The sequence below is a fragment of the Podarcis gaigeae genome (assembly GCF_964106915.1).
Source record: "Podarcis gaigeae genome assembly, chromosome: 4".
NCBI lineage: Eukaryota > Metazoa > Chordata > Lepidosauria > Squamata > Lacertidae > Podarcis > Podarcis gaigeae.
Window position 1 is genome coordinate 81731364 of NC_139677.1, and position 27417 is coordinate 81758780.

Genomic DNA, 27417 nt, shown 5'->3' on the forward strand with positions numbered 1-27417 from the left:
AAATGAAATAAATAAAAACGTGTAGTCTGTAAGGAGCCTCAATGTGTGTGTGTTTCTTCCGTGAGTGTAACCCGGGACTTTCCTAAATGTGTTCAGGTCCGCACCTTGATAAGGGAATCGGCAAAACCCTAAAGAAATTAAGATAATCCCTTGACATTCTGAATTCTCTTTTGGGGTCGTACGCGGCGTTGGCGTTTTGTGCCTGCCGCCTCCTTATCCGGGATTAGCCTGGCAATTGGTTATTAATGAGTAAACGGGCTTTAAAACGTTAAGGGAACACTTAAAAGGGGGGGGGGAGTAGTTTCGAACCTATGGAGAGAGTCTGGCCAATCTGTTTCCCAGCCTAACGTCCCCACTTCCTAGGCTTTTAACTTTCTGCCTTTAGATGAGGCTGAAATCTGCGTAACTGGGCCTGGAAACCTCTCTCTGTTTTGGCCAGCACAGATCTTCTGTTTTCTTCCTTTGGAAGGCACTTCTCAGCGTTGCCAACTTCTTAGGCCCTTTCCAAGACCTCACATCAAAGAGAGGCGCAGCATTTATTTTTATTCTTGGGAGGCGCTCTTTTTCCAGACCTTCGGTGCGCTTCCACCTTCGCCCATCGCCCACCCGCCCCTTCGCTCCGCTCTCCCTTTTGCAAGTTCTTCGGATTCCCATTCTTTGAACCTGTGATTGGAGGTTAAAGTGCACCAGGTTGCAATGGGAGAAGGAAGCTCTTAAACAATAAAGGCCCGAATATGTCTCTGTGATCAGGTCGCTGCCCTCTGCCTTATCTTTTTAAATGCAAATCTTCTTTGGGGGCTTGGAGCAGCTATATTACCCGGGTGCCTCCCTCCCTCCCTCCTTCCCTCCCTCTCTCCCCTCCCTCGCGCTACCTCTCCACGTCACCTGCCTTGGGTGCTGGCCTGGCCTGGCCATTGCTCAGAGCGCCTTGTCAACATACAGCGCGGAGCCTCGTCCCGAGCGCGGCGAGCCTGGCAGGCCGATGGAGCCGGTGGCTCCCTGACCACCGCGCGTCGGCTGCGCTCTCGGCTCCTCTGCGCCCACAGGGAGGGCGCCGAACCTCGCAACGCACCGGGTTCCCCCCCAGGGAAGGGAGGCCAGGAGCCCATCGCCGGCGCCCTCGCAGCAGTATGTGGAGGAGAGCCCCTCGCCTCCGGCCACCATGTACGTGAGTTACCTGTTGGAGAAAGACGGCGCCTCCATGTACCCGGGCTCGGTGCGCCACGCCGGGGGGCTCAACTTGGCGGCGGCGCAGAACTTCGTGGGCGCCCCGCAGTACTCGGACTACGGCGCCTACCATGTGCCCGCCGGGATCGGGCTGGACAACGCGCAGTCCCCGGGATCGCCCTGGCCCGGCGCCTACGGGGCGCCTTTGCGCGATGACTGGAACGGCTACGGGCAGGGGGGCGTCCCTGGGGCTGCTGCCAACGCCGTGCACGGACCCTCCGGCGCGGCAGGGTTGGCTTACAGCCCCGTCGGGGACTACCACCCGCACCCGCACCACCACCACCCTGCGCAGGGACCGCCGGCGCCCCCCTGCGGAGTCCCCGCTTCCGGGGGGCTGATGCAGCCGCTCAACTCGCCGCCCGGCGCCGAGCACCTTTCTCCCGGCGGCCAGAGGCGGAACCCCTGCGACTGGATCAGGAAACCCACGGCAGGGGGACCCGGTAAGGAAGGAGGAGGGGCAGGGAAGGGCGGCTCGTTGGGTGTCCGGAGAAAGGGGCTGTGGGGCGCAGGCCTGGAGGAAGCCCGGTCACCTCATCACCTACAGGCGCAGCGGGCGGAAGTTGTTCAGTGGGGCTCGGCACTCTGCACCAGCGCCGGGGCCCGGTTGCCGTGGGAGGGGAAAGAGGGAAGAGTTAAGAAAGCAAGGACTCTGGAAAGGATCGCGGCTGGTCTTGCTCGTTTCAAGGGTTAAGGTGACGCGCACACCTCGATCAAATTGAGCCCGGTGCGGGGGTGTTTGGTCGGGGACCTACGGCCTGGTGTGAGGATCTCTCTCGGATTGAAGCGAGACAGCCATCCTACGGAGCCTTCTTTTGGAAATATGCATATATTCGGTCTGGATCCAGGGTTGGCGGGTCTTGCAGGGATGGTGGAGCCGATCGCCAGCGCTGTGAGGCCGGAGGGTTGGGCCGTCCTGCGCGCGCCTGCTTGCTTTTAGTATCCAGTTCCCTCGTAAAGCCGAACCATTAAAACGAATGCAATCATCAATAGGCTTCTTGTGCTAGCCTAAGGCCGTGACAGTTTAAAAACGAAGATTATTTCCTGCTAAATTTGAAAGCCGCGCGCTACTCCAGATTCCATATAAACTTTATCGGAAGTAAGTCCGCTGGCGTCAGTAGCGCTTTACGTGCTGGGAATACCTCGCCCTGTCAATTTATTATACCTCTGCCTCCCCTTAAAAGGCATTTGCTCCGAGGTAAAGGCTTACACTGAGAAAATCCCAGTGAAAGCAGCGGGACTTCACTCCTGAGTTGACAAGGCCAGGATTGAGCCAGATTTGTGCATTAAATATTGGGGAAGGTAGTTCATTAATAGTGGGCAAAAGAACAAAGAGCGAGCCGGCACATTCTCTGGTTCGGATCTGAGTGTAAATGCGGCGGCAAATAAACTTAACAGGCTGCAAATCCACGAACTGCAATCCACAAAACTGAACTTCGTGACTCTCTACAGTTCTTAAAACCTACGGGTGTTTTGCCCTTCAGGGGAGCATGAATCTCAGATCCACCCCGTCTGAATTGATATGCCCTACATTTGTGCCAGGATCCCAGCTCAGGATTTACATGGAAGTAAATCCCGTGGGAAGCAGGGGCACTTCCTTCTAAATGAAATTGCGCGTTCACGATCCCCTCTGCAACTGCGCTTCTTCAATACCGTTTAAACTATTTCACAGATTTAGCCTGGATGAGCCGGGCTGTCACCAGAAAGGTTCTCAGACTCTCTCCATCCTGGTCTATTTCCTCCGCGATTCATTCCTGTTGGGCTGGTGAGTTTCCAGACTGTACAAAACTACAGATCTGATTGGAGACAGGCATCTTTATCGCCCGAGCCAGTTAAACTGAAGCATGTGGGCACTAAAACTGCCATTCGAAACACACGAGACACACGCACACATTTCCTGGGAAATCCGTCCCGTTGCAAATTAATGGGACTTTCCCTTTCATGGAGCTTCTCAACCTGGCGAGGTCAAGCCCCATATATAAATCCAAGGACTGCCGCCGAGCTGAAATTTGTGGCTGGCAGGAACTGTCCCCCTAAGGCCTTTCCAATCTGCAGGGGGGTTTCCCACCGACGTTTTCTTTCGGGGAAAGGGCCGTAGCTCCGTGGGAGATCACCTGCTTTGCATGCAGAATGTCCCGGGTTCGATCCCCGGCATGTCCCGTGTCTGAAACCCTGAAGAGCCTCTGCCAGCCAGTGTAGACAGCACTGAGCTAGATGCGACCAATGGTCTGACTCTGAATAAGGCAGATCTTATGCTCCTTTGTCGCTAATATACATAATTTGGCTTCTGTAAGGGTTCTTTCGAGCGCTCTACGCGCTCCGCCTATTGTACTAATGACATTCCTTACCGTCACTTTGATCGTAGGGTAGGTGAGGCCAGGATTACTTGATGCGGGAAGATCTGTGGTTTTAGTTGTCGGTGGTCCCCGGACCGGTGTCTCCATCCAGCTTCGCAGAATAGGTAGCTATCTCCCCTCTCTCGTCGCTGGGTTTTTGTGAGGATGGGATACTATGGCGAGGCGCAGCGCCCCGGAGACTTGAATGTGTTCCAAATCTATAGGCGGACATAGATGAACGCGGGAGGCATGACCCAGGCAGAAATTAAAAGCTCGGGAACCCCCTGAAAAGCTGCAATCCTAATAAACACACTTAATAGCGCAAATCACAGGCATGTTCACTCGGAAGTAAGTCCCCGCTGTGGGCAACGTCTATGAAGGATTGCAGCCTGTATAGGAAGCAAGTCCCATTGCATTCAGTGGGAGTTAAACCAAAGTGAATATGCTTCGGATTGTACCATAATGGTGGCGTGGGGATTTCCGTGGGGGATTGTCGCTGGAGAATCTAGCTCGTGTGTGTGTGTAACAACAACAGAGAGCCGGCCACGGATGGCTGAGGCCGATGTGTGGACCTCTGTTCTTTACGCGTCAAGTTGCTGGCGTTAATTAGACAACTGAGAACACCCTTCCGGGAGCAAGGATCAAAGCCCAGGAGCAGGAGAGGGCCTCGGCTGACGTTGCTTCTCTAGTGATATTTGAAGCCGGATGACCTGCTGACTGTGTGTGTTTCAGGGATCTGAGCGACGCATTGGCTGCTGCCCTGCGCAGGGGACGCGCGACCGTAGAAAGCAGGGAGTTTTCTGGGACTTCCCGCTTGGCGGCTCCGCAGAGAGTCGGGGAGCCTTGCTTTGGAAATTTTGGTGTATTTGCGAAATGGGGGGCAGTGATGGTGGTGGTATTGAAGAGCAAATATGCAACTCCTTTTTTTAAAAAAAAAACAACCTTTGTTCCTTATTGTCAATATTTAAAAGAAAACCACTAAATTCGCATATACATCGTTTCCGACAAGGGAAAGCGGTGCCCCGCAGTGAAAGCACTCAAGAGGAGCGGTTGAAAATCAAGTAATGTAATCTACTTGCAGATAAATTTAAGTTTAGAATTGAAGCGTAAGGCACATTATTTAGGGCCGTCTTGAGGCACACGTTTTGGAATTCAGCCGGACTGGAATCGTTTTTAAAACTATAATCCTTCTACTAATCCGAAACAGAAGGCAGTTTCATGAAAATCCCCAGGGTTTACTCTTGAGTAATGCCTGTAGGATCCGGTTTCTATCCTAGGGCTGAGCTGGTGAATTATATAATTTCCATGAGCAGTGTTTTGAAGTCCATGATACAGTCATCCATTCAGAATCCCGTGGATAAAATATTGAGAGTTTAGAGAGTGGTAGAATTGGTCACACGAAAAGATAAAATGTATGTAGGGTCGGAACGTCAGAACAATATTGAACCTCTTATTTTAACCTAATGCATTCTTGTTTTGCCTTGACCCTGAAATATTTGCTTTAATGGAAACTGGTTGTATAATCCCAGAGGCCCTGGAAGTCTCCACGTTCTTGCAGTGCACTTCACTTGCGAATGTAGGTCCATTTGCTTCCAATGTTCTTCTGATGAGCTCACTAATTCTAGCGAAGGTTCAGTCTCAGGAGAAAACCAACTGGGAAGTGAGGACACTCGCAAGGAACCAGCTTCAACGACTGGAAAGTTCTCTTGAGCAAGACGCGTTAAAATGAATCCGAGTTTGGCAAGGCTTTGCGCTGCTGCTCCCATTGAATTTTCAACTAGGCTTGCGCAGGAGAACTTCCGGTGGTTGTTTGTTTGTTTGTTTTTAAAATCAGGGTATTTGCAGCTTCAAAGACACGGGCGCACACTGAATGACCCGGATCCACATTAGACTATGAATTCAGAAGCAGTCTATAGTTGTCACTGAGATGCAAGGGCTATTGCCTGGGTTGTACCTACTTCAGATTTTGGATGAGGGAATAATCGTCCATGTGAAAAACAGATTCCTTGAGTAGCATGCTGGGAAACTTTTGCCTAGTCTTCTTCCTGAACTGCTAGTTTTCTCCCGGCAGAGATTCGTTTTCTACAGATGAACATGCCAGACCCAAGTTTGTGAGAACTGTTTTAGGACCCAGCTTGGAGATGGGGAACTTGTGACTATTGCACTACAAGTCTACTAATCTCTGACCATTGGGCATGCTGGCTGGGGCTGATGGGAGCTGGTCCAACAGCATCAGGAGGGCCCTGTGGTATAAAATCTACATGAGCTTGTAGTGAAGAGATTGATTCTCCGGCCCCTCGCCAGAGGAAAGTGCGATCCAGTTTGTGCGCGGCCGCTTGGCTTCCTAACCTCTTAACTGACGGGCAAAGGCATCGTTCTTGTACGCAAGAGGCTGATCTGAAGATCCCGTGGGATCAGCTTGATCTAGCACTTTTTCTGGATTGAGAAGAATAAGAGGCAACGGGGGTCCCCTGCGCTCCTCCGCGCGCGTTGGCCTTCCTGCAGGTCGCTTTCCCATCGAGCTGATACCGGGCTTCATCCTTAAATCATTGGCCGGTGCGCGCGGTTGGTTGTGCACTGATTTCTGACTCATTGGGCAGTGCATACCTTTAGATGCCCATCGCCGCTGGGCTGCTAATAATCCGTGCAGAGAGGAGTTGATTCGCGTCTGGGCAGCCTTTTCTGCAGCCCCGTAGGGCAGCGACCAGGGCTTGTCCACCCAGCCACGGATATGCAATCCATCTGCTTCCTTTCCTCAAGAAAGATCTCCTCCTTTCCATAGTCTGTTCTGCATAGCTGGGGGGGGGGAGTGTCTTGGTGGGCTTCCCATTGCCTCTGACTGTACATACTCCAGAGTAAGCACATTTGAACACAATGGGAAGTAGCATCTTCTTGGTATGCAACCCGCCCTCCAGGTTCAGTGTCCCAAGGTTCAGAGAAAAAATCCTCTCTGAAACCCTGGAAGGTTGTATTGCTTGTTATTTACTCCAGAGTAAACGTATCTAGGATCTGACTATTTGCACCTCCTAATTTAGAGATGTGGAACCTGTGGCCTGCCAGATGTTGGCTATGTTGGCTGGAGCTGATGGGAGTTGTGGTCCAACAACATTTGAAAGTTCCCCCCTTCTCCTTTGGGACCTAGGGAAGTGCTTGCCAGTACCATTAATTTTAATTCCTGTAGGTTACCTCTATTGGTTTGTTGCAAACTTCTGCTTGCAGCCTTATACACCTTACATGTGAGCAAGTCCCACTGAAACCAAACAGGATCCTATGTTGTGCTTGACTCTCCCACTGAGAGCCAAGAAATTGTTCCCCTTTGACTGGACCATGCCCTTGAGATGAACGGAGACTGCAACCCTACATCAAACTCAGTGGGGCTTTCTTCTGAGTAGATATGCACAGGATCCTGCTGTAAAGAGATATCTCACCCCAAAGTGTGTTTGAGTGCAACTAGTTAGACCAGAATATAACAATCTGAATTCCAATACATTAGTGAGACCTGGTCAACATACACCTCAACTCTGCCATGAACTCACTTTTTGCAATGTGGGAATGACTAATAACACTCACATATAAGTACTGGCTGACTTTATATGCCTGTGTTATTATCCCCATGAGAGAGGGAGACAGAAGTGATGGGGGTGAATGGGAAACAGATTTGAGGTACTAGTGTTAATTCACAAGCCCCTAAACAACTCAGACCCAAAGGACCTTAGGGACCATCTGATTCCTTATGCTCCACCTCAGTCATCTGAGATGCTCAGATGGGACACTTCTGGTGGCTCCCTGCACCTCTGAGGTTGGGTTGGCCTTCACTACAGATTGAGCCAGGGCCTGTGGAACTCCCCACCAGTGGAAGTTTGCCAGAAACCATTCCTCCCTTCTTTCAGAGCTGCTCTGAAAACTACATTGTTTTAGAAGGGCCTTTGCAGTATGAATGTTCTCTTCTTAACCAGTTGGTATTTATTAAAGTTTCGTGGGTGCTTTTTGCTGGTTTCATTACTATACTTTCCATACCACCATGATATTCTTTTAATGAAAGTGTAGATTGGAAATAATAAATAGAAATCATGGCTGTAGCAGGAGGTCCTGCATCTACAGTAGCCTTTGCAAGAGCCGACTGATAGTATAGTGCCTTGAGTGAGGACAAAACTCGTCACACATACCCTAAATATTTCTTGTTTTCACAATAATTCCTTTTGGTACAGCTGCTTTTTAAATGGATCTTCTCCATAGGTACCCATCTAAATAGAGGTTATTTTTATTATTTTGCGCCCCCTCGGCTAGAGGAACCACCCTAAATCCAGCACTGGCCTTTGCCATTCTGAGGCTCTACAAGCAGATGCTGGGCTGGGGGTTGAGTGGAGTTAGAATCATAGAAAAGTAGAGCTGGAAGGGACCCCAAGGGTCATCTAGTCCAACCCCCCTGCAATCTCAGCTAAAGCATCCATCTCAGCTAGAGTTAGATAGGCCGAAACAGCTGGAGGGCTCCAGCTTGGGGAAGGCTGATCCTACAGCACACCCTTCACCATCCTTATTAAGAAGAAAGTCCCACCGAGATCAGCGCGACCTGCTCTTGAGTGAGTGTCCTTAGAATAGCAACCTTAGAAGCAACCTCGGATGCTAATACCCTAGGAAAAGGTCACAGAGGGCCAGAGGGTCCTGCAAGCGCCCCCTTCGCCTTACTTGTGATGCTAATATTGTTCCTCCCTTCTCTTTGGCAGACCCTCATCTGTCATGAGGAGGGGGCTTTAAACCTATCTTGCTTTGATATACACCTTCCTTGCTATTGTTCCCCCCTTTCCCCTTCCCTGACCGCCCCTCACCGGAAAAGAAGAGAAAGGAGAGGGAGGTGGAACAGAAACTTTCGCAGTCAATATTGAAATCTGCCATTCCTCTCTCATTCTCTCTCTCTTTCCTGGGTGGGGGAAGGGGGGGAGTGTTGGTGGCTGCAGCAGCTGAGAGTGGGAACAGGCCCTTGGGTGGATTGCAAAATTCTCCGCAGTAGATCAACAGGGAAAATCTCTCTCCTGCCCACCCTGTATCTTCACCCCAAGCAAACCAGTGGTTGATTTTCTGCAGTCCTCTCTAGGAGGCATTATTATTTATGTGGGTCCCACGTGGTGATCACAGAATCTCTATCATTTCTTTATTTCCTAAAACGTATATGCATTTTGATTGTAAAAACCAGAACACAAAACAACCCCACTACAAAGTGGTTTACAAAAATAAAAAATGTAAGTCGAGGAAACAGTTAAAACCAGCTATTTAAAAATTCAAAAAAATACGATGTTTTAGTGATAAACTAAAAACCAGATTAAAACACATGCCAAAATTTAACAAACCTGGATGCTTAAACAAAAATGTTTTGAGCAGGCACTGAAAAAAGGTACAGTGAAGCTGCCTGTCTGCTGTCAATAGGCAGGGAGTTCCCAAAGGCGAGAGTGCTGTCACACTAATAACATTAATTAGTACAATACTAAACACTTTAAATGCACCTTTACATAATGCAATGCAAAATCATCAGGCTGCAGTTTTTATCAGGTTTACCTGGGAGTAAGCCCCATCAAATGCAATAGGACTTAATTTGAGTAGACATGGATTGTACTGTTAGGGTGAAATTGGTGGACTAATTGGTGGTATCTGAAGAAGTGTGCATGCACACGAAAGCTCATACCAAGAACTAACTTAGTTGGTCTTTAAGATGCTCCTGGAAGGATTTTTTTTGTTTTGGTGGACTAAAGTTACTTAAGTCCTTTGGTTTCAATGGGTCTACTCTGAGTATAACTAACATTGGCAATCACTCTTAAAAATCCCAGAGAGAGAGAGAGATCACTTAAATACATAGCAGTCAAATCAGAAAGAAGCTTCTATTATTTTTCTCCTGTCTTGAGAGTCTGACAAAATATTTGCAAATGGTTAACTGACATGTCTTCATTCCGACACAATCCAGGGAAACTTTCCAGTGGATCAGGGCCATTATTTTCTCTTCTCTAAGCTCTACCTAGTTCTTAAAGGCTGTCTTCCTTCCCTGCTCATGCCCTGCTCCCAAGCAGACAAAGTTTTCCCCCACTTGCGGGAAACGGCTGGTCTCTTAAATGTTTGGGGTGTCACTCACCAGGTGTTAAAAAAGCGTAAGGACTTGGGGTTAAAAACAACAGCAACCCAAACAAATAAACAAAAAGTGGCAATTCTACGAGTTCATTCTGTCTTAAATCATTTGTCTTCCGAATCTCTCTCTCAGTTAGCGAGATCCTGGGATTCGCTGGGGAAAGTCACTGCAGGCAGTGACGTTTGTGTGAATATACTGTGTATCAGACTTCATAAATCTGTTGCCTCACAAATCTTCTGGATTCCCAGGTTGATGGAAGTTGTAATTCAGAAAATCTGGAGGGCACCAAGTTGGTGAAGGCTGATATGGTATGATATCTGATATGAGTGACCTCATCCACAGAATAGTGTGGCTGGGTTTGCGTTCCAGTTTTGAACTGAGGTGTTCATTCCCCTAAAAGCCTTAATTGGTCCTTGATTGATTTTACTCAACATAGTCACATAATTGCATTATTTTAACCTGGACAACAATTCTGTAAAGTTGTGGTTTGGATCTGGGTCTTCCATCTTATTAAAAAACCCATCAGACCTGAGATACCACAATAGCTCAGGCCAGTGGCGTAGCGTGGGGGGTGCAGGGGGGACCGGCCGCAACATCTGGGGGTTAGGGTTAGGGCACGCAAATCCACGGGTTAGGGGGCGCAAATCCATGGGTTAGGGGGCGCAAATTACTTGCCTTGCCCCGGGTGCTGACAACCCACGCTACGCCACTGGCTCAGGCTGCTGTTATCAATAATGTGGAAAATGTGCATTGCACATGCTCAGACCCTTTAGAAATGATTATTGCTTATAAATGCAAAACAAAACCCCAAACTATATTTATAGGGTGCCTTTCAGGGTTGCCTTGAAATGCTTCTGCCATTTTAGGAGAACAGATTTCCTGACCCCAAGTCCAAGTCTGAATGGGCTTGTGGTTTTAAAAAGTTTTAAAGAAGAATGTCATTTTATCAAGAGTGGATTGTATTTGGTTTGAAAATTAGTCTGGAGGCAGAATTAAAGGGAATCAGACCTTGAAGTACAGCAGGTGGGAGGCCACATAAATTGTGTAATTGATTGGTATTTGGATTGCTATCTGGTATTGATATAATATGGAGTATATTGGACTTTTGTAATTGAAAATTAATTTAAATAATTTGACAAAAGAAGATCATTTTTTGTGGCTTGGGAAAAGTGGTTGCCATATGTTTCTCTCCCTTTCCAACTTTGCTCAGATTAGGGGGAAGTGTAATAATAATAATAATAATATCTTTATTGTCATTGCCCCCTCTCAGGGACAAGGTGGCCCAACCTGCATGGCTGCTGTGAAAACAGGCTGATGGATCCATTGGCCTGATCCACCAGGCTTGGCATCTCCCTCAATTGGAGAAGAGTCATATTATAAACTCCCAGAGGCAGAGCTTGGACCTGCAGAACGCTCTAGCTCCTCTCCCCAGCATCTGGGAAAGAGCCTGAAACTGCTGCCAGCCAGTGTCCTCAGCACTGAGCTAGATGCAACAATGTTTTTTTGGCCCAGTGGAAGACCGCTTCCTTTGTCCTGTTTTGGACGCCCCTTCCCCCATCTACTGTGTTTTTTGTTTTATTTTCAAAGGGAGGGGGCAATTTGGCTGAAACTGGGAAGACTAGGTCTTCTGCGTTTTATTAGGAGCCCCCTCCCTGCTTCCCACCCCCCAGATGCATTTGAATTCAAGGGGCCCAACCTCTTCCGAACCCCTTTCTTCCTTTCCCGCAGTGGGGAGGGGAAGGGACCTGCCTGTCTCCATTCAAATGCGCCGCGCAGAGCGCGAGGGGAGAATGAAAGCGCCTGCCGCCCATTTGTTCCAGGCAACCCGCCTGCGCCTGCGATTCGGGGGCGTTCCGGAGGCTCCTCGCTTTGATAAGATCGCCTTGTAGCGCATTGTCGGCGCTCGTGTTCTCCATTGAGCGGCTCCAGGGAGCTCCCTCTGATCAGCCTTGTCTTCGTGGCGGGGAAGCTTTTGTCTGGGGGCTGCAGGGGCCGCGCCTTTCTGCCCCTTTTGTTTTTGTTTAGCCTCACCAAAGCCAGCCTGCCGGCCATTAAACACCTACAGGCAGGCAGAAGAAGCTCAGATCTCTCTATTTATTTGTGGTGCGGGTGGGGGTCTGTTTAAGAAGAGAACCAGTTAAACGAGAAGCGGGAGAAAAGACCAAAGGCCAGGCGCAAACAGACGCGCTGGAGGGCTGCCTGGGAAGCGCAGTGAATTTGGGAAGCGCAGTGAATTTGAAATTGTCATGGCGCAGTTTATTCTCCTGGTTTGGCCAGCTATCCTGGGAATAAATTCCCCAGCGAATGGGGCAGTCAGGGTTCTTTTAGGAGGAGAAAAAAAATGTAGAAAAGTACTGGAATTGGCAAGTTCTTGCATTTACGTTTTATTACGAGATAGATCTATAGATAAACCTTCAAACGAGGGGAAATTGAAATTTAGGTAGAAGTCACTCCTTCTTACTCTGGCCCAAATGTGTTTGTGTATAGCTCTGCTTGAAAAAGCCGTGGCTTAAATGACTGTAGAGCTCCTACATTCGTCATAAAATTGACTTTGTGGATTGCCCCGTTCCTATTGCCATCTCAGCACATGACTTGCAATAAGAAATACTGTACTGGTGTAAATTAAGCTTCCTTCCTAAGCGGGCTTTTGAAGGCCTTCTGAGTAAAACCCACCTTATAGAATCATAGGATATTGTTTCTTGTGGTTTATCTCATTTACAAGTGGCAGTGTTTAAATCAAAGCTTTCCAATCCCTTGAAACTGCAGGAGAAAAGAGCTGATCTCCCAGCCAGATAGTCCCTGCCTGGATATTTAAATCAATTCAGTCCTTTTGCTGGGAATGGCACTGATGCCTCCATGTTTTTTGGAAGGAAGTCAGTTGTTTTACATGGACTTTTATTGATAAGCAAGAGTGCTTGTTGTGGAGCCACATAAATCACTTCATAATTACTAATAAGCTCAGATCTCACCTTTCAATTTTTTTTTTTTAAAGGCACAGTTTAAACAACATGAAACTAAATTGCATAATACAAATAACTACAGCTATAAAATAATAATAAAAATAGAACAGGAAAGAGAGTGATTTATAATCAACGCAAATTTAGGGCTTTTTTTTTAAAACACACACACACACACAGCCAAATATAGGTGCCAAGGAAGGAAATTGTTGTGACTTAATTCCAAGTTTTAAAAAGGCTCTCCTTGGAGAGAGATTTCAAAGGTGGAGTACCACCACCAAGAAGATTGTATTTCCTGGTTCCATCCACTTCATCTCCTTTGATGAAGGCACCTGCAGAACACCCTTCCGTGATCATGACCTTCGTCTATTGGCAGGTTGGTATGGTGGCAGGAAGTCCTTCAAGGTCCTGGTGCCAAGTCAGGAAGAGTTTGAAGCATCAATGCCAGCATTGTGAATTCTGCCCTGCAAATGAACTAGGGTCCAGTGCAGCTGTTCAAGAACTGGTGTGGTATATTCCTAATCGACACTTAACAATTCTTATAGCACCCTTCATGTTACTAAGAAACTGATGGGTAGTGTACAATCAATGAAATATAAAACACAACAGAGGAAACCCTTTAAAACATACATAAGATTCAAATGTCTGGGTAAGCATTTATGTCTTAGGCTGCAATCCTAGCGCCCCTCCTAGCCCCCCTTACCCAGGAGTAAGCCTCACTGAATTCAATGGGACTTAACCTCTGCGTAGACCTGGTTTGGATTGCTCTGTTAGCCTCACACCAAAAAGGCTACAAAGTGGGTGCCTGGCAAGCCTTCATGGGGAAAGCATTCCATAAAGATTCCAGGTAGTTATCGTGCATCTCCATTGTTTCTGGACAACCTTCAAAGGCAGCCTCACCTACATTGAACTGCCACAGTCTAATCTAAAGGTTACCAGGGCACAGATAACCATGGCAAGGCAGCCTCTGCCAAAAAGGAGTCATATTTAATGGGGATATGTATTTGACTGCACATAGATAACAAAGTACGTGTATCTGAAGTTTTAATTTGTGGATTCCGTTTCAGAGGTCTTTGCCTTCAAGGACCAGACAGCTACTTTCTTTTCCAGGAAGCAGCTGCCTCACAGTTTAAATACAAACAAACAAACAGCCTTTGCTTTGCCCACTCTGTTTTGCAAAGGCTAGTGGAGAGCAGGGCAACACCGCTTCCAGAAGGGTGATCATGTTAGTCATTTCCAGGAAAAACAACAACAACAGTCTTGTGGCTCCTTAAAATGTGAATAGATTTATTGTACTGTAGTGTGTTTGTGGAAATGACCATTTTGTGAACGTACTTATCTTTATGGGCACTTGATCTTTGCACTGAAATGTTGCAGACTATTATGCCTCTTGCATGTCACGACCTTTGGCCCCATTGTTTACATCTTTCGCCTCTGTACCCATGTATACACCTGCAAACTAAGGACAACACATCATACATCAGATGTGTGAGAAATCCAAATGTTTCCTCCTTGGAGCGTCTGCAGATTTTATGTGTGTCAAATTTCCATTACTAGAGGTGTACACTCCTCCTCCACCACCCCACATCCAATTTAACTGTGACTCCAACCACAATACCACAAAACTTTATCCTCCTATCTTAGTAGATAAAGGTAAAGGTAAAGGTACCCCTGCCCGTACGGGCCAGTCTTGACAGACTCTGGGGTTGTGCGCCCATCTCACTCAAGAGGCCAGGGGCCAGCGCTGTCCGGAGACACTTCCGGGTCACGTGGCCAGCGTGACATCGCTGCTCTGGCGAGCCAGAGCCGCACACGGAAACGCCGTTTACCTTCCCGCTGGTAAGCGGTCCCTATTTATCTACTTGCACCCGGAGGTGCTTTCAAACTGCTAGGTTGGCAGGCGCTGGGACCGAGCAGCGGGAGCGCACCCCGCCGCAGGGATTCGAACCGCCGACCTTTTGATCGGCAAGTCCTAGGTGCTGAGGCTTTAACCCACAGCGCCACCTGCGTCCATCTTAGTAGATAGCCCATGTCTAAAGAGGGAATAGTTTATGGGGAAATGTGATATATGTGATATGCAGTTTAATGAGAAAATAAACAGTATAGCACATTACTTCTTGACCAAGTAATGAATTATATATATTTTATAAATTGCACACTGACACACAATTTGCTGGTGGTGGTTTGTGTAAAAAGGCAATGAAGTAGCTCAGTTGGTGAGAGTGTGGTGCTGATAACACAAAGATCGCAGGTTCCATCCCCATACGGGGCAGCTGCATATTCCTGCATTGCAGATGATCCTCAAGGTCGCTTCCAACTCTACAATTCTGTGAAATAGAATTCATTGGAAATAGGGCAAAACATGTATTTAACTCTCCCACCCACGCCTTTGAAATAAATGGGAATTAAAATGGCTAAACTTTAGTTTGGTTGTGACTTAAGAGAGCACTGCTTAACAGAAAGTTGAGCATCAGACCTGGGAAAGGGGAGGCCTGAGTTTATACATATTTGTATAAGTGATGAAACGGTTGGGACTTGATTCCCAGGTTCTAAAAATGTTTATTATTGTGATATAAGTTAAGCACAATTTGAATGACTGATACTTTGATCTCCAATATTAAGTGATCTGTTTGGGGACAAAGGTAAAACTGTTAACAAGCCTTTACAAAAAAAAAAACCCCGCACTACCTAGGCTTGTTTTGATACTTCGTAAACGATCTAGTGAGACTGCACACATGAGATGAACTATGCTTGCCTGCAGCTTCAGTTCATTTCAAGGGGGTTTATGAGTGCAGGAGAATCTCCCACTGGATTGAACCACAGAGACAAGACCTAGCCAAACTCAAGCATGTTGAAAGTAAACTGAAAAATGAAGTCCGTGCATTAAATACTTCCCACTGAAATTTAAATTGCCTGTTTATCTGAGTTGTGCATATCAGAGAGCTATTCTCCCAAACACATTTACTTGGAGAAGCGGCACTCCACTAGGTTTTACTCAAAAGTAGGCCCACTGAAATGAACGAAAATGACTAAGTTTGTTCCATTAATTTTAATGGGTCTGCTCCACTTAGTGCAATACCACCCTTTAATTCTACTGAAGTTTTGGGACTCCATTCCTAGTAAGTGGAAGTTTGTAGAAGTCATAACAGGCCAAATTACAGAGTGCCAAATAATAATACAGATGCACAAATCAAGGTGCACCCCCCCAATGCATTGCTTTACGGTTGTGTTTTTGTGTCTGTTTGGCTTGGGGGCCATAAACCCAGCAGCTGCCTCCTTTTTACAAGTCTGCATTGTTTGAAAATCACTTCCTCTTGAAGCCAGACGTTTGAGGGCTTATAATTTAAACTAGCAGGAAGAAGAGGGATCTCTTCTAACCTGCTGTGTTTGGGGGATGGGGTGGAAATAAGCAAGACCTAAGTTTTGGAAACCGTAAAGGCCCAGGGTTATTGGAATCCCTCCTGCATAAACATGCCAAGCATGGATATTTTGAAATGTTGTTTTGTTTTGCTTTGGTCAACTGTCTACCGAAGCCTCAGTTGCTAGAGACTAATGGGGATTTTTCACAGGGGCTAGCTTCTTGCTAAAGCCAAACGTTCTCCAAATATACCGTCCAAAGAATGCGCCAAAGAAATGGTGCTGTAATCGCACTTCCTTTAACGGACATGCATCTCTCTCCTCAGTGAAAACCAGGACGAAAGACAAGTACCGCGTGGTCTACACAGATCACCAGCGGCTGGAGCTGGAGAAGGAGTTTCACTACAGCCGCTACATCACGATTCGGAGGAAAGCTGAACTGGCAGCCAATCTGGGATTGTCAGAGAGACAGGTGCGACTTTGGCTATTTCTTTGCTCTGTAAGATGTCCAAGGCCCCTGCAGCCTCCCAGAAAATCCTCTTTGGCATGGTGCTTTAGCTTCAGTCCATAAAAAAAGACCTATCAGTACAATCCATTAAGCAGTCAGGCCAAGGTCCTCCCATGAATCATAGAACTGTAAAGTTGGAAGGGACCCCAAGGGTCATCTAGTCCAACCCTCTGCAATGCAGGAATTCACCCCTGGGTGGGCTCAAACCACCAACCTTCTGTTTAATAGTCAGATGCACTGACTCATTGTGCCACCTGCTCTCTTAAAAGCCTCATTTTTTAAATAAAAGTATGTCAGCTAATGTCTAGAGATGCCTTATTCTATAGGTATACTTGCCAGCAAGCCAGGAGTTGGCTATGGCTGCTTATTGCGTATACGCTAAGTGGCAAAGGAACGAGAGAAATTGCTTGGCTCAAGGGAATTGTAAACCACAGCTTTCACTTTCATATGGGAGATATAAATCTAACCTTAAAATGTATCTTAATTTTTTTGTGTGTGCTATACTTCTTATTTGCTAAAATACTACTACTACTACTATCACTATCTTTATCCAAAGATCTCAGGGCAGTTTACAAGATAAAAATACAAGATAAAAGCACAACTAAATAGTTAGAACAAAAACAAAACAAAACAAAAAACCCCGCTCCCACAAACACATTCAAAAGCCCGTAGAATATTAATTGGCTAAAGGCCTGATTGAAGAGGAACAAAACTTCCAACAAACTGCAGCTCTTTATACCCCTTCCTCCTGTAATGCTAACCCTAACACTATTCAGTGCAGAATTTTTTGTACTACAACTCTCATCAGGGCTAGCTCAGTGTTTTTTCTTGCTCCAGAAATATGAAGCCATACAATACCCCAGGCCAGCTAAGTTATTTTAGCATCTGAAGCAAAGAAATCCCTTAAGTGCCTCTTGGAGAGCAAAATCATAGTAAATAAACTTAACAATTTGCTTCCTTTTCCTGACACTTAAAATCTGCTGCCTGAGGCAGCTACCTCACTCTGCCTAATGGCAGGGGTGGTCCTAGTTCCCATCATCTCTTACCACTAACCATGCTGACTGGGGCTGAGAGGGTTGCAGTCCCTCAGCATCTGAAGGCCCACAGGTTCCCCACCTCTGATTTAAAGCATGCAATTGATTTTAAAATGGCTTTCTCATCTGCATGAACTTAGAAATGCATGCATTTAGAAATGCAGGTTAAAAGGTATGTTTATGTGTCTCCTTTGAAAACATCCTTTCAAGTTCTTGTGCTGAAAGTGTTAGGTAGGTATGAGGCTAAGTTCTGTGGCAGTGGAAGTGAGGGGCATTCATTTACATGGCTATATCATCTCACTTCCATTTGTACGAAGCTCTCCCACCTCCCATTTTTATCCTCATAATGACCCAATGAGGTTCTAACTGGTGGAGATTATTGGGTTTCAAGGCTGAATGGGGGTTTGAACAACTCACTACACTTCCAGTATTTTGTACAAAGATTCACTCCAGAGTCAGCCAGCTCAAATCAAAGGAAATGATTTTGAACAAATCAACACTTCTGCTCCTTTGATCAGTTGTAATCATAGGATTTCCCTGAATGTATCCGTTTCCAAGAGAATGGTGCAATCTAGGGCAAGCGTCCTGGTGTCACATTTTGGTCGGCAGACCACCCTGCAGAGACCACATCACAATGTTTTGTGAACAGTGTCAACTCCCCATGAATTTGATGGCAAGCCGTTCAATCCACTCCAATTAGATGTCCTCCGCACCTCCACCCCTTTTTAAAGCATCGCTACCCTTTTAGTTCTGGCAGGTTATTTGTTCTTTAAACATTCAGCATGATAACCAAAAAAAGTTGTTATGTACGCATGGACTTGCTTTGCTGTGCAACGTAGCACTGTCACCCCAAAAGCCAACTCCCAAAACAGGTACGGTATGTGGCTGAGAACTCATTCCATGCGAGCACTCATTGTGTGGCTTCACAATTTTATGCAGAGTGTGTTGGAAGTGTTGTGGGCTGCACTGAAGACTTTTGTATGAAAAGGTTCCAAGGTCTAATATCTGATAGACCTGATCAGGCCAAGGTGATTAAACACACACACACACACACACACACACAGAGAGAGAGAGAGAGAGAGAGAGAGAGAGAGAGAGAGAGAATTGGATGCCTTTAATCAAAATTGCAAGCAAGGTTCCTGACTGGCCCAGAACCTATTTATAATGCCAGATGTTGGCTGCCTTTAATCAAAACTGCAAGCAAGGTTCCTGACTGGCCCAGAACCTATTTATAATGCCAGATGTTGGCTATGGAATTTAAGAAGTCGTTTAAGATAAAAGTGCCTTTCAGCATATGATATGCAGTGTTACTCTCACTCACTACACAAAACCCAGAGGTATCATCACTTTCTCCTTAGAGGATATGATTTCTGGGCAAAACATAAAAATGAGGTATGTGTGTGTGTGTAGAGATTATAGTTTGTAATTTTAAGCAGTATTAACCATTTTTCTTTTTCTTTTGAGTATTCTATTTTCACTGGTTGGGCTTTCTCCAGAGTGTACTGATACTTTATTGCAATGAAGCTTTATAAATATAGTAGGTAAATGCACAAAGAGGGCAAGTCCCTTTGTCATCTTCCCCACCCCACCCCCTTTCTGGGGTCCATGGCTTGAGAATTGCACTTGCTTTTCATTCAAATAGTGATACACAGATTATTCACAATTTACATGCATTTAACTTGTGCACATTCAGCTTTATGCACTTGGCAAAAAACTACAAAAAACATTAAAATTGGGGTGGGTGTCTGGGGAAAAAACTGTTTGGTAATCCCACCTGCATTTGAACCTAATGTGTTTTGACTACACACAATTTTGGCTTTAGGCGCTATCTCTTGAACATAATCCTTGGGGTTGTCTGTTGGCCAGGCATCAATATCTGGAGGGACACAGGTTCCCCTTCCCTAGTTTTAAGGGATCTTCAGCACTACTTTGAAACAAGTGGCTACTGGCTCACCAAAGGAAGCCACTGGGCTTGGCTCCAGAAACATATGAAATATTGGATTAACGTTTCAACACAATATGGCCAATCTAAAAGCGATGAGGGCCATATCACTGCCTTTACTATTTCATTTCCCATTTCATGCAAGATGGGAGATGGGGAAAGCGCCTCTGATGTGGAATGTGATCCTACAGAAGTGTGGAGAATCTATTGTGGTTATTCAGTGCTGAGAAGGTATGCTCTGTCTATGCTCATGAGGCATTCTGACCCTTAAGTCCAGAGTCTGAAATGACCTAGCTGCAGCACTGAGAACTTGCTTAAATCCCTTTAGTGTCAATGGAATCTTGGCACACCTGGACAGGGTTTTAGATTTAAGCCGGAAATGACAACTCCATGTGCGCTCATATATCCAGTTCACATATTGGGTTATGAGGCTGCTTTGTATATATCAACATGCTCAGGAGGGAGAGTTTGTTTATTCCATTCCGATCACCTTAAGAGACTTCCCAGGCAGCCTCCCTAACTGCAGTCTTTGCGGATATTACAAAAGTCACACACCTTCGTTCTCAAAGTCCAAGAGAGTTGTTGCGGAGAGGTCCGCGAAGCCTGTACGCGCTGAGCTCAGTGCGCCCAGGCTTCTGCATGCAGGCACCTCTCCGCAAGCGGCGGGAGCGCTCCCCCCGCTTGCGGAGAGGTCCGCGAAGCCTGGACGCTCTGAGCTCAGTGCGCCCAGGCTTCTGCATGCAGGCACCACTCCGCAAGCGGCGGGAGCGCTCCCCCCGCTTGCGGAGAGGTCCGCGAAGCCTGGACGCGCTGAGCTCAGTGCGCCCAGGCTTCTGCATGCAGGCACCTCTCCGCAAGCGACGGGAGCGCTCCCCCCGCTTGCGGAGAGGTCCGCGAAGCCTGGACACTCTGAGCTCAGTGCGCCCAGGCTTCCGCATGCAGGCACCTCTCCGCAAGCGGCGGGAGCGCTCCCCCCGCTTGCGGAGAGGTCCGCGAAGCTTGGACGCGCTGAGCTCAGTGCGCCCAGGCTTCCGCATGCAGGCACCTCTCCGCAAGCGGCGGGAGCACTCCCCCCGCTTGCGGAGAGGTCCGCGAAGCTTGGACGCGCTGAGCTCAGCGCGCCCAGGCTTCCGCATGCAGGCACCTCTCCGCAAGCAGCGGGAGCGCTCCCCCCGCTTGCGGAGAGGTCCGCGAAGCCTGGAGAGCGAGAGGGGTCTGTGCGCACGGACCCCTCTCGCTCTCCAGGCTTCAGCGAAAGCCTGCATTCGCCCCATAGGACGCACACACATTTCCCCTTCATTTTTTGAGGGGAAAAAGTGCGTCCTATAGGGCGAAAAATACGGTATATCCCAAATGCTTTGGTTGACAAGAAGATGGATACAGTCATTGGTAGCCCTAAGAAAGTGTCAGCAAATCCTTACAGGACAGAAACCTCTGTAAAAATTAAATAAAAAATATGATATGTGTAATGCCAGCAGAAAAAATATATATGTAAAATGTAACCATACAACACAATACAGATCTTATACTTAGAACTGGGGTCACTAATGTGGGAATGTTCAGGGAGGCAGAAGAGGATATGTTGTTTATTAATATTCTTCCTAACTTGTGCTAGCAAGTTCTATAATTTAGCAGAGTTTTACATTCCCCTTTTAAAAGCACAGCAGATAGTTGGTTGCAGGCTTGTTTAAACCTCTCAATATTAGATTCATGGTAAGTTCCCTTATATCCCTCTTAAAAGAATAAACACTCCACAATCTTGAGTAAAGTGTATTAAAGTAGTTTACTCACCCATTCAGTTCACAGTTGGATCCCTGAAGGCAGACTTAGTTACAAAGTATATACATGTGGATCTATCCCATATGAAGATAGTTCCAGTTTCTCTAGCTAAAAAGCTGCTGCTCCAACAACTGAAAGAAGTCAGAGAGAGAGAGAGTGGCAGCATGCCTTGTCCTTTTGGTTACCTGGACAAGTAAGGTCACGCCCACCTCTAGTCACATGCAAAAGGAAGTATATCCCAACCAGGAGGAAACAGGAAGTTTTCGACTGACTGGACCAAACATTCCCTCGCATGTCCACTCTAGGAAAACAAGGAATGTTGAACTTGACTTATGTATCACATCCCACAACTAACATACTTTTGGGCACCTTAGGTCTTCCTCACTATGGGGAAAGGTGAACATATAGACAATACTGAACCAGACAGACCAAAATTCTGACTGAGAATAAGGCAGCTCCTTGTGTTCACATAACAAGGCTCTTTTCTACAGGGCTGACCCTTGAAGTGGGAAGGAGGTGTGTCACGGGCCTCCCTTACATTGAATGAAGCCATCTAGAGACATAGGCAATTTCCTGTGCTGAACATACACTCTCTGCTTTTGATACCCGCCAAGTATAGGCATTGACTTGCAACAGATTTTGGAATTCTGCTTCTGATATTATATTTTAACACCTGGTAACAATGTCATCATATTTTATTAGCTTTTCAACAGATGTTGTTGAAGAACATGTCATAGTCAAAGAAATAATATTGCCCTGGTTTGCTTGAAATTTTAACTCTGGAGGCTCACACATTAGTTTATAAACATGGAGCACAATTCAGTCCAAGTGAATTAGACTTGACTTTGTTTGATTTCCATGGAAAATTAAGAACATGCTTAAGTTTATGTACATATGTATCTAAAAACAAGGGTGTGTACACTTTTCAGTCCAGTGAATTGAGCCTCCCAATCACACACACCCCCCACAATTAATTTTTACCCACTGACTACTTTAAAAAAAATTAAATTATTGAGGGTATTGGTGGACCACTTAATGTTTTTTTCTAACTGTGGTAGCAATTGTAATGCCCTGGGCTAGATGCTGTATGATTTTTAATTGTATTTTTTATTGCTTCTTTTATTTCTTATCTATGCATTTAGTATTAGTGTCGTTATTGTTATCTCCATTTTGATTAATTTACTACTGTCCTTCTAAACTATTATCTCAAGGTGATTTACATATAATTAAGAACAATTAAAGGCACAACAATAACAAAACATTTAAAACAAGACTTAAAGCCCTAATAAGTGGACACTCATGGTAAAGACTCATTTATCCAGCTGGGAAGTACCTCAGAACAAAAATGTTTTTAATTATTTCCAGAATGTGCACCTAGTGAGCAACTGTCGTATTTCAACAGGAATGCTATTCCACAGAATTGAAAAAGTGATACAACATAAGAAATAAAAGAAGCAGTTAAAATTGAGTTTAAAAGCAGTGTAAGCATTTAATGCAAATAGTGTGCTATCTCTTATCTTCAACCACAAATCCACAGACATGCTGCAGACCGCCTGAATGAAGCTTGCAGATTACTGATGGTCCCCGGATCACAGTCTGGGAGCCCTTGGCCTAAATCCTCTAACAGTGGGTTAGTCGTCATGTCTACCCCTCTGTTGTGCTTCAGATTGATCATGTGCTGTCATTTTCTATTTTTAAAAGTGCCTGTTATTTATTTCACTAGAAGTTCACTGGGTGCTTTTTTGGAAAACATATATATTGACTGTAAACCTCAATCTTTTTTTTTTTTAAGTTGCAAAACTGCCCTGGGAGAAGGTGGGAGTAGGACCACACCCATCAGCCAATGTGCTCTGTGAGTAACTGGCTCCTTCTTCCACACTACAGAACCAGTTTCTCCTGAGCCCAGTCTTCCTTTAGCCTGCTTGGACTTAATGCCTGAGAAATGTGGGTGTGGCTAGCCCAAAAATGACCTGGCCTGGGGAACCTAATTAGGCCTATGGTAGGCCTCAAACTGGGATGAGTGTGATTCCAGAGTGCAGACACTAAAGTGTTTTAGGTATGTCCGAATGCACTCTTTAACACCCTTCCACTGAATTAAAGGGGCTCAGAAGTGTATCACTTGGGCCAGACTGTAATCTTTACATTTTGGTGTGAAGAAAAAAAGAGATAATGTAATAATTCAGGATCCTATCAGTTTTGCTAAGAAGATGCAAACTTAACAATATGGAAATTATGTTCCATCTCCATGACAATACAAGTTTGTTGGCTCCCTCCTTCCCCCTGAAAAACATGTTATCTTTCTGCTTTGAAAAGGAGAGCTTAGATTCTCAGGAATTTATGAGGAGCCCACCCTCTTTCTACACATTCTCCACTCCCTGTCCTTTTCTGCAGGACGGGAAGATTTTTTGCTCAAACAGCCCAATCCTCTGAATCTTTCCTTGAAGTAAGTCCCACTGTATTTGTGGACCTCCTTCGCAGGTAAGCATGTACAGGAATGCAGTCTTAGCTGTTGTCCATAAAGTACCTTCTTAGTACATATTGAGGAAACACGTAATGCAGAAGGACCATAGCTTTGGGGTAGAGGATCTGCCTTGTTCCAAGGTTCAATCTCCAGCATCTTCAAGTGGGATAATGGGAGAGCCATTCTCATGGGTCTATAGCACTATGTTGCTAGAACTTATTTTGTCTTCCTCTTCCCCCAGGTGAAAATCTGGTTTCAGAACAGGCGGGCAAAGGAGAGGAAGATCAACAAGAAGAAGTTGCAACAGTCTCAGCCAGGGGGTGTGCACAGTGGATCAGAACCCATGAGCCCAGTGTCCTCGATGCAGCCAGGGACAACCGGCTCCGGCCCCAATGGAGGGGGAGTGTTGAGTGCTCCTGGTTTAGTGCCAGCCACTGCACAGTGACAGCCGCTGGGGAGAAAAGACTGAGTAGCTGGATACGTCCTGCTCTCCTTCGTTGAAGGGGAGGCACACATGCACACCAGCCCCTGGTGGGGAAAGGCCACTGGTCCATTGGTGAAATCGATACAGGGACACTGTGGCTCTGTGTCCCACCTGGACCTCTATACACAGCACCACACTCCAGCTTTTGGTTTCCTGCGCATTTGTACAAAATGTACTGTGATCAACCCACATTGTGCGGCAACAGGGGAGGGGAGGAGATTTGATTCTCCCACTCCCCCACCCCCATGATTGACTTCACTTTGTTTCCACGCTTGTGGTAGGTGCCACGCAACTGACACTCCTCTTTGCAAATGAGAAACACTGCTATCTCAGGGAACTGGGCCTGGAATGCCTTTTGTTGTTGTTGTTTGTTTGTTTGTTTGTTCTTGTCATTCCTGTTTTTTTATTACCAATGTTGTTGAGCAAATGATAAATATTAGTGGGCGAAATAAAATGGGGGGGGGGAGGGGGTTAAAGCATATTTCACTTTGTTTTCCTGGTACTCTAGATATATCAAAAGGAGCACATGACAGCTCGTGGGGGAAGATTGAGATAAGCAGCAGCTGAAATGCTCCAAAGAAATGGCTTGATACAAATTGCTTGCACAAGAGATCGCAAAGTTGGCACTGAAGGCCATCTCTTCAGATTTATGCATCTCTGTGGCATTGCAAACTGGAAAGAAGCAAATCCATTTTGACAGGAGGTGGTACTCAAGCAGCAAATGCTTTGAAAAGACAAGGTTTACATCTGCAGAAAACTTATATGAGGCACTCAGGACCACAGTTAGCGGTACAGCATCTGCACTGCATGGAGAACATCCCAAGTTCACTTCCCGGCTCCTACATTGAATTGTACAACAAGTATATTGTACCCTGCAATGGATTTAAATTGTAAATTATTTGGGGGCCAACCTGGAGTAAGAGGCATGCTTAAATTATACAGTGGTACCTCCTGCCAACCTAGCAGTTTGAAAGCACGTCAAAGTGCAAGTAGATCAATAGGTACCGCTCCGGCGGGAAGGTAAACGGCGTTTCTGTGCGCTGCTCTGGTTCGCCAGAAGTGGCTTAGTCATGCTGTCCACATGACCCGGAAGCTGTACGCCGGCCCCCTTGGCCAATAAAGCGAGATGAGTGTTGCAATCCCAGAATCGTTTGTGACTGGACTTAACTCTCAGGGGTCCCTTTACCTTTACCTCGGGTTAAGAACTTAATTCGTTCCAGAGGTCCGTTCTTAACCTGAAACTGTTCTTAACCTGAAGCACCACTTTAGCTAATGGGGCCTCCCGCTGCCGCTGTGCAGCCGCTGCACGATTTCTATTCTCATCCTGAAGCAAAGTTCTTAACTTGAGGTACTATTTCTGGGTCAGCAGAGTCTGTAACCTGAAGCGTCTGTAACCCGAGTTACCACTGTACTGGGGCTGCAATATGTCTTGAGTTTCCTGGACATAGCCAGGATTCAGCAGTCAAAAATGTCCAGGAAAACCTTGACGTATGGCAATCCATGTCGGAAGTGACAAATTTCCTTTAAAATAGCTCCAAAACTACTTCTTTTTTGTATCTTGAGATTTTGCAAAAGAAGCTCAACAATTTTTGTGTCCAGATTTTCACTTTTCGAAATATGGCAACCCTAAATTATACAACACTGGGTGACAGGAAAATAATTATCTGGGATATTGTATCTATGATTGATTCATTCACATGTGCAAGTCACAACCCGATGCTACAGTTATCATGTGAGAAGCATCCACAGGGAATCCAAGCCTAAATTTGTACTGATTTCACTGGATCTATTTGGAACAAGGTTGTTTTTTAAAAATGGAGATTATGAGATTACCAAATTGGTCCCCAAAATTCCAGGTAATATCCAAGGGGTTTTTTTTGTTTTTGTTTTTAAAATAAAAATAAAAGAATACTGTGTATAGTTCTGGTCACTCACCACACATCAAAAACGTTATTATAGAGCTAGAAAAAGTGAAGAAAAGAGAAAGCAGAATTACTGGGGGCTGGAAAAACTCTTTGAAGGGGCAAAGTTATCGAGGTTTTTTAGTTTCGAAAAAATGTGAGGTGGGGGATGGTCATGACAGGTTTCTAAATCATGCATGCTGTGGAGAACATGGAGAGATATTTCTCTCCCTTTCCCATAACACTAGAATTCGGGGAAATTCAATGAAGCTGAACATTGGAAGATTCAGGAGAAAAGAAAGTACTTCTCTACACTGTGCTTAGTTAACAGGATGTTGCCACAGCCACCAACTTGAATGACTTTAAACAGGGATTAGACAAATTAATGGAGGATAAAGCTATCAGTGGTCACTAGTCGTGATGGTTATATTACCTCCATGCTGGCGAACATGAGCTTAGTTCTGCTTGTCAGCTTCCTATAGTCATCTGGTTGGCCAGTGTAAGGGGGGAAATGTTGGCCTACATGGACTGCTGATTTAGTAGGGTGCTTATGTTCAAGTTCAGTTTGTATTTTTCCACATTTGTACCCCCTACATCCTCAAAGGAGCACTTGATTTCACCACTTGCAGTTATGTGCCATTCCACTGTCAGAATGATCCTGCGAAGCCGTCTTAAACTGATCACGACTGGTCCGAGCCCAGCAAGGTTTTGAACCCAGGCTCTAGATCACATGGCTAGTTCTTCCAAATTAAGAAACTGGCATGCTCCTTAATTAACTTTGTTAACCAAGTGGTATATGGATAGCATAAATAAAATAAATACCTCTGGTTAAATTGATCTGATTAAAAAAACACCACTTTATATGTTTTCATAGTATCGCAGAGGATGTGCTTTGTGACTTAAACCTAGTTATCTGTAGTTGCCCAGTATGCATGATCTGCCAAGTAAAGTAATCTATACCAGTTCAGCACTGGAGTAAAAAGGAGCAAGAAAATGCGGCCTCTAGGCAGGTGCAGAGTGCCACGTTTTCCCTATTGAGTTTCATTCCAGTCCTGGCAGCAAACGACTGCAATAGGATTAACATCTTCCCCACTCCTACCGCCTGACATGCTGAAATCCAACAGGTGCAACTTCCCCCATTACTACCAGAGGCCAAACCTTCACCTGTTGAATTTCTGTCCCTTTTGAAAGAGACCTGTGGCGGAGAAGCGGGGGAGGAAAGGCCATAATATAGGATGGAAAAACAAACCCCATTTGTTTCTCCCAGGCAAGCTGGAGCCCCGGCACCTCTTTAAAAAGGGATTAATAACCGCCTAATAGCG

The 27417-nt window shown here is 45.9% G+C and overlaps 1 protein-coding gene and 2 long non-coding RNA genes across 3 annotated transcripts in view; 1 reads left to right on the forward strand and 2 right to left on the reverse strand.

Annotated features, from left to right (window-relative positions):
* Positions 1-27417, reverse strand: part of LOC310843965 — a 350168-nt gene that overhangs the window by 66183 nt on the left and 256568 nt on the right. The gene's annotated exons all lie outside the window — the stretch shown is intronic.
* On the forward strand, positions 1061-24801 carry CDX2 (caudal type homeobox 2). Its single transcript, XM_083737356.1, has 3 exons — positions 1061-1667; positions 16313-16458; positions 23952-24801. Exons 1-3 carry the CDS (start codon positions 1163-1165, stop codon positions 24153-24155), a joined length of 855 nt encoding a protein of 284 aa, XP_083593482.1. The 5' UTR covers positions 1061-1162; the 3' UTR covers positions 24156-24801.
* Positions 24892-25531, reverse strand: LOC310843917. Its single transcript, XR_014563779.1, has 2 exons — positions 25387-25531; positions 24892-25142 (listed from the first exon to the last, which is right to left on the reverse strand). It is a non-coding gene; the product is annotated as an uncharacterized lncRNA (long non-coding RNA).